Here is a 12,603-nt window from a genome sequence, read left to right on the forward strand (position 1 = left end):
CCTAGTATACTAATATGTAGTATTTTCATCTCCCCCGCCCTTCTTTTCAGTATGCATTTAATCCAGGTAGACTCTGTTCAACGGTGGATGGAAGACTTGAAGCTCATGACTGATTGTGAATGCATGTGTATTCTTCAGTCGAAACCAATCAGCCTAGAAGAAGATGCCCAAAGTGAATTTTCTCTGTCATCGGAACACAGCGCTTGTGATAACTTACAGTTGTTGCTGAAAAGAGCTTGGATTATAAGCACTGAGCTAACGAGGATCGTTCAAAAACTAGAGAAGAACAGGTGGCAGAGGGTCCACAGCATGACAGTAAGAGTCAACTGCCATGTCCGTTCAATGATAAATGAGTACAATACATTCAAGAGGAATTCTTGGGAAGAAATGCATCAGGTAGGATTACTGTGAAATGACAGCATCCAGAATGCTGATATAAATGTTGTTTGCTTTTAAAGGAAAGACCCCATAGAAAACTTTACATGCATGTTTTTGTTTCGTTTTGAATAAAACTTATTCTAAACATATTACCAATCCATCCTCTTGGGTTTTGGAAATAGACACATCATGTAATAATGGGAAACCTATCAAGCTGCCTGTACTAGCTCAGACTGTTTCCCCATCTAGCTCAATAGCTCTGACAGGCATCTTGCTTTCCAAGGTAACAGCCAGGGGCCCTTGATATCACTTCCTACCTATGGGAGGAATTCAGTGTAGCGTTGAACAGATAGCTTCATCAGCACAAGAGAAGAGAAGAAGAAGAGTTTGGATTTGAGATACCACTTTATCACTACCCAAAGGAGTCTCAAAGTGGCTAACATTCTCCTTTCCCTTCCTCCCCCACAACAAACACTCTGTGAGGTGAGTGGGGCTGAGAGACTTCAAAGAAGTGTGACTGGCCCAAGGTCACCCAGCAGCTGCATGTGGAGGAGCGGAGATGCAAACCCAGTTCCCCAGATTACAAATCTACTGCTCTTAACCACTACACCACACTGGCTCCCACAAGCATTTCTGTTTGCTGAATGGAATGGCCTGCCCTCTCCTTGTCCCCCTCCCTGCTGTTTCAGGGGTTTCCCTGAGTCTTCCAGAGCCAAAGGGGGGGGGGGGGGGCTATAGGGGACACACAGGGGGAAGAGAAAGGGGGCAAACCCAATTGCCTGAAGTCGTTACATGGGCTTCTGCTTGTAGGGCTCATTAGTTGAATGTTTTAGATTGGCAATGTCAAGGACTGAACCTGGAACCTTCTGCATTCAAAACACACTCTATGTACTCTCTTCCAAACCCAGCTGATTGGGTACAGCTCAATTTCCACCTCTTAGAATTGTTCTCAGGTTAGCATCTTTAAATGCCAGACTAATGTTACATGCACATGCTTAATCAACCTCTTTTTGAGAGCAGGGGTGGGGAAGTCTGTGGCCCTCCAAATGTTGTTGGACTCCAAATCCCATTGGCCTTGACCAGTATGGCTTATGGACAGAGATGATGGAAGATACCCTCCAGAAGCATCTAGAAAGCCACAGATTCCCCACCCCGGTTTTAGAGAAAAGCCACTTTGAGACGAGGGTGCTTAGAGCAGAGACACGGGGTTGGTGGGAGGAAAGTCCTTAAAACTTCTACTTCTTTCCCCATTGATTTCCTGCTCTAAATTGCCCCTCTAAGCCACAATCAATTAAATTTACTTTAAAAATACTTTAAATTAAAATTTATCCTTTGGTTCTGTTTAAAGCAATGTAATTCTATCATTTCCCATAATGCAAAGACAAACGATAACACTAAAGCAACACATCTCTGTTCTCTTTCATTTGCAGTATGAAAAAATGCTAGTGGAAAAATGTTCTGAACTTACAACAGTTACTGAAAGGTAATATAAAATATTTGTTTTGCCCAGTGCTATAATTGGTTTGAAATAAATGGATCACTTTATACTCTCAATTAGTGCTTGTAATCTGTTGGCTCTGATGCAGGCAATATTTGTTTCTGTTAGTAGAGGAATGGTGGTTCTACATAGCGGGGTTCTACATTTCTGTGTTTTAGCCTATTTCTTAACAGAAGTGAACTGGTGCTTTGGGTCATCATCTTAAATTGGTGCCTTAATATTAATAGCTACTGTTTGGCCTCACATCTTGATTAAGGTTTAGCTTCTGTTCACATGATGGCTAAAGCACCACAGGGACAATTGCACTATTTTTCTAATTTTCCTTTCAGGTGCATCCAGATTGAAGATGAGCAGATATTAAAGTCTATGAAATCTTGTATTAATGATGCTCTAACCACAGTTGCACAGTATTTTGGCCAGTTGATAGAACTAGCTTTAACACATGAAATAAAGGTTAGTAAATATTCTTAACTATATGTAACAATAAGGAAAATGTTTGGAAGTATTAAAATACTTGCTTGGTTTTCATCCCATGAATGTGTCATGCAGCCTCTGAGGTCTCCTGGGATTCATCACTGATCTCATTTTTGGGGTTTGGAAATGCAGTTTGGCTTTTCCCAGGGCCATTTTTCTAGAAAAAGAGGTGCCAGAACTCACCATGAATGCCTCCCTTGTTCTCTTATACAGTGGTACCTTGGTTCTCAAACTTAATCCGTTCCGGAAGTCTGTTCCAAAACCAAAGCGTTCCAAAACCAAGGTGTGCTTTCTCATAGAAAGTAATGCAAAATGGATTAATCTGTTCCAGACTTTAAAAAAAACTCCTAAAACAGCAATTTAACATGAATTTTACTATCTAACACGGCCATTGATCTATAAAATGAAAGCAATAAACAATGTACTGCAGCCACACAATAATCAATCAATCAATCAATCAATCAATCAATAGCTGAACTGGGTTCCACACAGTCACAAAAACAAAACAAAAAGAGCCGCAAAATAAAAAGCAAAAACAGACAGATCTCAGTGTAGCACTCAAAACGGAAGTGTTGCACTCAAAACGGAAGTGTAACACTTGAAACGGAGCACATTCAGCTTCTGAAAAAAGTTCGCAAACCGGGTTACTTACTTACTTCCGGGTTTGCAGTGTTTGGGTTCCAAGTTGTTTGAGTACCAAGGCATTTGAGAACCAAGGTATCACTGTAAGGGCACTTTCCCCTAAACAAAAACTCTGCAGTTTCAACATAAAGCTTTAAGCTAACTAAATTCACAAGAAACCAAGAAGCAAAGCCCTAGACATCACTCTGTTTGCACATATATGTGGAAGTAAATGAAATTTATGCTTGTCTTTGTTGCCCAGAACCTGGTGAGAGAAATAGACACATCAGATAATCTGTATTCTGCTGAGTCAGCTACCAGCAACTTGTTCAGTCTTACCCAGGAAGGCTCTCACCTGTGCCGCATCATTGCAAAGGTAAGCCCCCCTTGTACTCAGGCAGTCTGAAAACTTCTTAGGATCTTTGTTGGCACATGTGTTCTTTTGTAGGTGTCTTGTAACATGAAATGACCAGGAAAGCTATTCTGTATTCTAAGAGGAAATCAGTGTTTCTGAAGCTCTATCTCAATCTATCTATTCATGCTCTATCTAAAAAAAAATGTTCACAAGTCAGTCCAAATGGGCTCTCATATTTGCCAAGATAAATATTGTCAAAACAATTGCAATATTAAAACCACAATTACCAAAGCAGCTGTTTAGCAAGCCAGCCTAGCAATGTAACAGTAGCAGGAGCCCAAGGCACTACCGATCATCCTGCCTTGGGCTCCTGCTACTGTTGCTGCTTTGCAGAATGAATTCAGTGAAGCAGTCAGATGGGCTTCACTAGAATGAGAGTTCCATGGGCAAGAACCGCCAGGTCTCAACCTAGTCAACATTAAGGTATCTGAAGAAATGTGCATGCACAGGAAAGCTTATACCAAGAACTAACTTGGTTGGTCTCTAAGGTGCTACTGGACATTTGTATATTTTTGTATATTTCAACTACATTATAGGGTTTAAGACAAAATGGAATATGGGCCATGTATTCTGCTTTGAGCTACAGAGGAAAGATGGGATAAAATTGTGATGTAATAATTAATAAATAAATGGCAGAATCATTTGTCACCAGAAGATGTGGTCTTAATTTTACAGAGATACAAGGTTCTTTCAAAACAAGTTTTTTCTATAAAAATAAAATAAAAAAAAATCATTTGAATTCAGGGAAATTTCTATTACTTCAATTGATTGCCTCTTCACATCTTTTTAATTTCAAAAGGTCAGTTGACAAGAAGTTGTTTGGGCTGTCAGTCACCTTGATTGAATGGTTTCAATGAAAAAATGAACTTTATGCTTAGGCATTGTGTTGGGGTTCTTCATAGTTATACCAGATTTCATGGAGTGGTAACAAAGAGAAGGAAATATAATATATTATATTTGACACAGCCAATCTGTTAGATGAAACAGACTGAAATCCTATGTGCATTTATGTGAAAATAAGCCCCACTGAGCACTGTGGAACTTCTATTTGAATAAATTTGCATGGAATAATACTGTGAGTTCCTTGAATTATTGTTTGTATATTATTTTTGGTGTTGTAGCTGAATTCACATCTTACTTTTCTACAAAAAGTACACAAGGCAGCTTACACAAAATCAATGCAGTATAAAATAAGATAAAAGAGAGTTCCAAGAATAGTCAAAAATAAGAAGCAGCTTTAAGAGCAGCAAATAAATGGCTAAGAGCTATTTAGCCCCTAGGATTGTGTTCTCAGCCTACAAGCATAAGAATGGTCTCTTTGGCTTAGGTCAACATTTCATTTAGCCCAGCATTCTGTCTCTGATATGGGTCAGGCTCACAAGCATAATGCTGAGAGCCATTGCTTGTTGTTTGACTACTTCATCATCCTCATCAGATATATTACTTCCCAAACCTGGAGTTTCCATTAAGTTACTACAGCTAATAACTGTTTACACAATAATCCTTTCTGAAGTTATTCTAACCCTAAAAAAGAAATTCACCTAAAACCCAAATTATAAGCTGCTTTGGAAGTGTGCCTACCATTATGATCCCAAAATTGATGGGTATCTCGCCATGTTAGCTTGGTACTTGTGTGAACAGAAGCTGTATGATCCAAGCAAATAACCACACAAGAGAAACTATAGTTAATGAATGCCTGGAGATAATCTGCCCAAACCAGAGGTGCTCCATTCCATGTAGGCAGCTAAATGCTCTGAGGAACCCATGAGGGCAAGTCATTGGCCATTCTGGTATCCTGATAATTAAGTGACTTGTGGGTTGTGTAACAAAGTGCTTCATTTGGTCCATTACTCAATAACCCAGAGTTCTAGTCTTTCATCTGTAGAGCCACATGGCAGAGGAAATCAAAGCCCCTTCCACTGGACCCCTCTTACCCATCTGTATTTTATATTTCTCTCATTTTGTGTGGGAAAAGAAAAGCAGGGCATACATATAGTGCTTGAATACATTAAATTGTACATATTGACCAGAAGATTTGAAGAGAAAATTCTCTATCATGGTTTGTCTGTTAGGCTCTGCCTTTTGGACTGTCAGCTTCCAGACCCATAAATCTTACTGCGTTTGCAAAAACAATCTGTCTTTTTAAAGCTTTGCCATCACAATAAGACCTCAGTTAAGCGGGGTTATTAATCTTAAGGATGGTTTGTTGGACTTGTAGAAAATGGGCTCTATTAAAGCAAATTATTTCTAAATTATTTCAGTGTTTGTCACAGTTAAGAATAAGGCAAGACCAAACAGACAGACAGACAGACAAACAAACAAACAAACAAACAAACACAGAAACATGGTTAAGATTCCTGTAAACAGTTTTCTCCAAAGGGGATCTACTGAGCCCACCAAAGAGGCAGTGAGGGCATGATTTACGACTTGCTCACCATACCAGTGACATTGGAGTCAAGACTTAAGAACTGGATAACTATTAGGGTTGTTTTTTAAAAAAAATAAAAATAAAATAAAGCATCAGTTTTCACATGGCTGGAGAATGTAGAAGGGGGACCTTAAATTAGGCAGTTTACTCATCTCTCTTTCTTGCACACACCTCCACGGAACAGATTCATCCTTTTATTATTACAGGCTACACCATGAAAATCAATGCTGTTTTAATAAAGGAGGTTGAGTGGATTTCCATTGAAATGTTTCTCAGCCCTATAGCTCTGATATTTAGAATGCCCTTCGATTGCACCAGGTTTTTCATCCTGTGGTAAATAAAGGGTTGAGTCCAGCATTTAACGCTCAGGAGCAAGAATGTTTGAAAAGCTCCCGCAGCCTCCTTCCTTTAATCCTTTCCCTCTTAGATTAAACATGTTCACTTTCTTGAAGTTGTTAAACCATCTGCTTTCCCTTCTGCAACCTTTATTTTTCATTTATTTGTTTCTTTATTTAAAAAAAACAAACCACATTGCCAGTCTCCTTTGAACCTCTTCCAGTCTCCCCCTTCAGCTGCCTATGCAATGTGCGACCTGTGCAGAGTATGGAGAAAATTGCCCAAGCTGCATGGCAATCCACTGTACCCAAATAGCTTTTTCTTTGAACCAGCTGTTTTATGATCAACTGGCTTTACCTTCTATCAGGGAGAGAGAGAGATAAACGAAAGGCAAAGAGGCGTTACTGTAGAGTGCAGAGCTCCAGCTGTCAATTCTAATCCTAGGTTCTACATCACATCGGCTTGCATGCTGTTCCTGAAACAGAAGAACGAGAAAGGCCCTACTGGACCAGACCAACATTTTCTTTCCCACAGTGGCCAAGTTGATGCCTCTAGGAAGCTCTCAGGTGGGACATGAGTGCAGTAGCACCTTCCACTTGTGATACCCATCAACTGGTACTCAGAGACATTCTGCCTCCAGTACTGCATGTCATGTAGCTCTCATGACTAATAGCCACTGATATCCTGAAGGAGTGTTTCCATCCCCATTATTCAGCCCTGACACTGAGATCCAGCGCCAAGGGCCTTCTGCCGGTTCCTCTACTGCAAGAAGTGAGGTTACAGGGAACCAGGCAGAGGGCCTTCTCGGTTGTGGCGCCCGCCCTGTGGAACACCCTCCCATCAGATGTCAAGGGAATAAACAACTATCTGACTTTTAGAAGACATCTGAAGGCAACCCTGTTAAGGGAAGTTTTTAATGTTTGATGTTTTATCGTGTTTTTAATATTCTGTTGGGAGCTGCCCAGAGTGGCTGGGGAAACCCAGCCAGATGGATGGGATATAAATTGTTGTTATTGTTGTTGTTGTTGTTGTTGTTGTTATTATTATTATTATTATTATTATTATTATTATTATTATTATCCCCCAGGAATTTGTCCAGTCCCCTTTTAAAGCCATCCAAGTTGGTGGCCATCACTTCATTATGTGGCAGTAGATGCTACAGCTTAACTATGAACTGTCTGAAGAAATACTTAATTCACTCAGCTTCACTAGATGACCCCAGGTTCTAGTATTATGAAAGTGGGAGAAAAACCTTTGTCTATTATCTTTACGCACTGTGCATAATTTTGCACCTCTTTCTCATGTTCTCCCTTACTTTTTTCTAAACTAAAGGTTTCCTATTCCATGGAGGCATTCTGGTCTCCCTTGCAGACTAAGGCAACTGAAGAGGCAGGGACCATTTGGTGCTGAACCTGGCATCTCCTCTCTGAGTGGATGCGTTAAGCTGCAAATGATATTATGCAGTTAATATATTTTGCTTTTTGTTGAAAGTACGCTGATAGTTCACTTTCTGTCAGTGGTAGATGAAAGCATGCGGCCGTGAAGCCTTTTTGTCACACAGTTGTTTCCAGCTAATGCACTAGTGTCAGCGGGGACTTAGCAGTGTCATCCATTTAAAGTTCCCACTTAATAAGGCTGTAGAGAAGAAAGATAGCCCTTCAGTAAAGCCTGATGGTCCTGCTGCCATTCTGTAAACTGATAAACTGTACTGGCTTTTAAACGTGCAGTGACAAAGTCTGCACAGTACATATTGCCTTTGATTTAGGATAAGTGCAGGGTAATTGTTTTTTAGTCATGTGTGCAAACATTTATAAAACTATGTCACATTCCGATATTTCATTTCTTTGCTTTCACACACAGACACACACAGCTTGGGTTTCCTGCTTGTAGAAAGCTGATATTAGTGTAGCTGGAAAGCTCAGGGGGTGTGCCCAAAAATGGCAGGTGAAGTTTTCATGTGCAATGAGGGCCACGGTGAGGTCAAAAAATATACCACAGATGAAGTGGTAGAATGGGCCTCTGAAAAAGTGTGACCCTGAGGCCAATTTTCTCCCTTCCAAGGATGCTTGAAACCAGGGGGGGCTAACATATGGCCCTCTGGAAGTTGTTTGATTGCAACTCACATCAGCCAATGGTGAGGAATGATTACGGCCAGCTCTATTTAAATAGCGAAGGAAAGTTTAAACAAACTTGCAGAGGAGTGGCAGTAGTGGGGAAATAATTGGTCTTTGAGGGAAGGGCAATTCCTCTGACAATTAAATTTTGGAGAAATGGTGTTCAGAGGAGGCAACCTAACTCTCCACCTTGGATGGGTTAAGGTTTGGCCCTGGATGCTGCTCTCTACTGACATTTCAAAGCAGCATGAGGGCAACACATGCACATTGTCTACAGTGACCACAATGCTACCTGCTCCCTTTTTAAAAGTCTACAATGAATGGCAACAGTCCTCCAGGGTTTCAGGCAGAAGTCTTTCCCAGCCATGCTATGACCCTTGTGTGATGCAAGATGTGGTGCACAGTGCCTATGTAGTAGGATTTTGATGACAGATGATTGTCCCACTGACCTTCCACAGTGGTGATGAGCAGCTAGGTGTGCTGATTCTTCCCCTCTCAAGAACAATCTGGGAAATGTCAGGGAGAAGCTCAAGTATCTCCTGTCAGTTGTAAGCAGAACACAGCAGAATAGATTAATACTATTAGTGAAATCAAGCAATAGCAACATGCCTGTGGCCTTGGGTGATTAAAGGTTCTTCATCTGGTGCCTGGAAGACCACAGGCACCAGGCTAGCCTTCCTGAAGGTGTGTGAACAACCACCGAGAGAGCCCTCCTTCAAGGAGGACATCTGATGGTGAATGCAAGGCTCATTCAAATGCATGCAGCAGAAGGCTGTATCACTTCTGGAACATTAGCATTTTCCATGGTATGCAAATGGAGTAAGATATAGTCAGGTTTTGTTATGAAAAAGTGGATACAGTTCCTACTTGCCACCAGGTTAAATACACATTCATATCCATTTACTTACTTGGAGAACCACTTGATGAAAAGGCAGGATGCAAATTTAACGAATAAGTATATTTTCCTACGTTAAATTAAACTCTTGGACTATATTCTTTTTATGTAGAATCAAAGAAAAGGTTGATGGCAACCCTTGGGCCACTGTTCTGCATTAGCTCCCAGGGAGATAATAGGACTATTCAAGAGCAGCTTTTGCCTTTCATTTTCATTCCATAAATCAGTGGAATTTCATTTGCTTTCCTTGGGCTGTTCTATTGCCAGTAAAGCTTTCTGAATTGTCTTATTGCTGTGTAATGCAAATGTAATAGGGAAAAGGAAGAATTTCATGAAACTGCAAAACCACTCAAGCCGAGGATTTTAAGCAAACTTATCTGCAGATAATTTTCACTCGAATCAGTATTGAAATTTGTGGTGTCCAGAATTTCAGCAAGGCTAAACAGAACTAAGTTTATTTCTGCATTGGCCTGTCATTTTATTATTCCATTAGATACTGTGTCCTGGGGCAATTGCCTCTGAACCTGGGTCTGAATTCTGGCAAGGAGCCTGTGAAAGCAAACACATTGCTAATGAACTAATTCAAGACACTCAGAAAAGCTAACATTCTCTTGGGGGGTAGGATTTACACCTATTTGAAAATAGTAATTACAGACAGGGAAGCAGAAATGTGGATAATTACGCATAATTTGTGTGTGTGTTCTTACGTTTAGCTGAAGTGCACAATGAACAGTTTTCATTTTAATATTTCAGGAGAATATAGTGCTCTCGAAATTGGAAATTCTAATGGTAACTCACCATATGTGCAACAAATTTAAATTTAAAAGATATGTGTTCTCAACAGAAGCTTGTTTCTGCTGAGCTGCTGGTATGTACATAGAAGAAATTACAAAAAGAGTAATAGCTGGTCCTGAAATAAGACTGCATTGGACTGCATGATAATTTATTCCAACTGGTTTCCTGATTTTTTTTCAACAGGAAGGGGGCATTGTTGCTCTTTTTAAGATCTGTCGTCAGGATTGCTTCAGGTGCCTATATCCTCAGACACTCAGGACATTGGCATCTGTCTGCTGTGTGGAGGAAGGAATCCAACAGCTGGAAAAGGTATGATTATCTTAGCACTCTGTGCTAAAGAAAGTATTCTCCTTAGGACTTTGTATAATCCAAGCCAGGGAAAGTATTTATTCTTTCCAGAAAGGGACTTTTGCTCAATGTACTGGTTGCAAATATTGCACCCATTTATTTTAATGGATGCAGATAGCACTTTTATTAAGTGACCAGTTTTGCCAGTCAATCCTGAGATAAAGCAAGTAGCAAACAGCCTCTGCTGGATGTTTTTGGATCCTCCCTTCCTTTCGTTTGTAGTAGAACACTGTAGCGTAGCAGCTAAGCAAAACTGGGCTGTGAATTGGGAAGCCTTTGGATTAAATCTTGCCTTCATTATGAATCTGATCTACCCTACAGAGTAGTTCCAAGAATTGCTAAGATAATATATACCTATCACATATTTTTCCTGGCTTTTCTCCAAAGAGCTCCGGGGTGGTCAATTGGCTCTTTCTCCACCCATTTTACACTTGCAATAAGCATGTGATGACTAGCCCAAGGTGGGCTTCAAGGCTTAATGGAGATTTGAACACGGATCTCCCTGGTCCCCAGTCCCCCAAGGGAAAATGTCCCAGGCAGGGCCAATATCAAAAGTGGGTGGGGCCAAAGCCCATCCACTCACCCCCCATTGTCTAGATCACTACATTTCATCTCTACATCCTTTCTCAGCATACAGAGGCAATGAGTGTAGCGTGGCCAGCATTCAAAATTGCCAGGTGCTATTGGCCACTTGCGACCAAGTGAAGATGCCCATGTACCAGGATGGTGTCTGACGTCTCCACCATCTGGAGGTGCAGGCTTGGGAATCCTTGGATCTTGCTTGATTCCACACACTATCTGTGATATATTAGCTGCACAATCAGAATGAATTTCAGGAAGAAAAATATGTATTGAAAAATACGACTTTTGAGCTGTCTGGCCCCCAAAGGACAACTAGGCATTCTGTTTTGGCCATTGTAACCCTGGTTTAAGGAGCCACATGGAACCTAGCTTATATATCTGAGTTTCGAACTCAGTGTCAGTGACAGGCGAGACCTAGCAGGCTGGAGGTTCTCCATTGCTCTTCTAACCACTCCATATGCTGGCTCTCACAATGTGTGAAAATTGCTATGAAGACTCAGCACGGTCAGGAGAACCAGGAGGAGGAGCAGAGAAGATATTGTTCTATTTGGCAAGCAGAAATGTTTATGCTTGTGTGACAATTGCATTAGTGCAACTTTGAATTCCACCCTAAGTATACAGTATACAGTTTTGCATAGGGAAAGTAAATATAGAGTTGCCTGGAAAGAAGTACATGAAGCAATTCTCTCTGAATTGGTTAGATGACTTTGTTTATAAATTTGTGCTCTGCCCAGTACCTCCCCCAATTCACTGAAATGTGGAGAGTTCTGAATAGATTCGAGTCATTTTTCCTGTCAACACTTCAGGGATGGTGACACATAAGGGGTAAATTAGCACCGGTTCTGAGACAAATATAACCGCTGCAGATCTGAAAGAGGTTTTCAGCAATGTACTACACAGGCTAATTTTAACTCTCAAAGGTAGCTATTCAAAAAACCCTTGCAGTAAACATGAAAATGCCACCACTTACGATTTGAATTGCTCATAGCCTCCCTTCCCATTTTTAAACTTGGGAAAATGAGCACTATTACAGTCACTAAATCATGACCTCATACATCGCATTTCATAAAGCACATCTTGCACGTTTGAATAATGTGCCTCTTCAGCTTAATGATAAATGATTTCATTTGTACTTTACAATGACATGTCTTGTAATTGAGTGTCCTGAAGGGAAGCAAATAATGGTGGGACATCTGCAGCATAAGTGAGAACTGTAAGCCAATTGTCCATGGATATATTTCTTTCTTTCTTTCTTTCATATTGTAGCTGGGTTCATGCAAAGAGATCCCAAGTCTTTCTCTGCTACATTTGTAATAAGCTTAGGATGGCGATATTTTTTAATGGAAGGAATTTATAAGATCTTCTTGAGCAGCATTTCCCTGGATTATCAATACTGGGGACACTGTTGGCAGGTATCTGTGGCACGAAACCTATGGAGATGCATCTTGTGTTAACCATGTAGGTGGTTTCTGTCAGTGCTTTTGCAATTGGTTGGCTGTAGTTTCTGCATTCTTGCATACCGTAAAGGTTGTTTGAGGTGAACCAATATGAAGCTTTGGTGCTATCTGGCTTTCTCTCTGCAGCAATAATGGCAGAACAACCTTTTCCCCTATTCCCCAAACTTGTTCTTTTTCAAAAAAGGAAATGGGAGAACAGGGGTGTTGTGTGTCTGTTTTGTGTAGAATCACATCTATGTGCACTGTCATAAAGGAGACACAA

General features: G+C 40.6%; 1 protein-coding gene across 2 annotated transcripts in view; it reads left to right on the top strand.

Moving 5' to 3' along the window:
• Window positions 1-12,603, top strand: part of INSC (INSC spindle orientation adaptor protein) — a 145,940-nt gene that overhangs the window by 88,086 nt on the left and 45,251 nt on the right. For both annotated transcript variants that reach the window (XM_082194013.1, XM_082194012.1), the window contains exons 3-7: window positions 51-396; window positions 1,809-1,861; window positions 2,206-2,329; window positions 3,234-3,347; window positions 10,138-10,263. In XM_082194013.1, coding sequence (XP_082050139.1) covers window positions 51-396; window positions 1,809-1,861; window positions 2,206-2,329; window positions 3,234-3,347; window positions 10,138-10,263 — 763 coding nt within the window. The remainder of the gene's footprint in view (window positions 1-50; window positions 397-1,808; window positions 1,862-2,205; window positions 2,330-3,233; window positions 3,348-10,137; window positions 10,264-12,603) is intronic.

Source organism: Podarcis vaucheri, assembly GCF_965113315.1.
Source record: "Podarcis vaucheri genome assembly, chromosome: 1".
Classification (NCBI taxonomy): Eukaryota; Metazoa; Chordata; class Lepidosauria; order Squamata; family Lacertidae; genus Podarcis; species Podarcis vaucheri.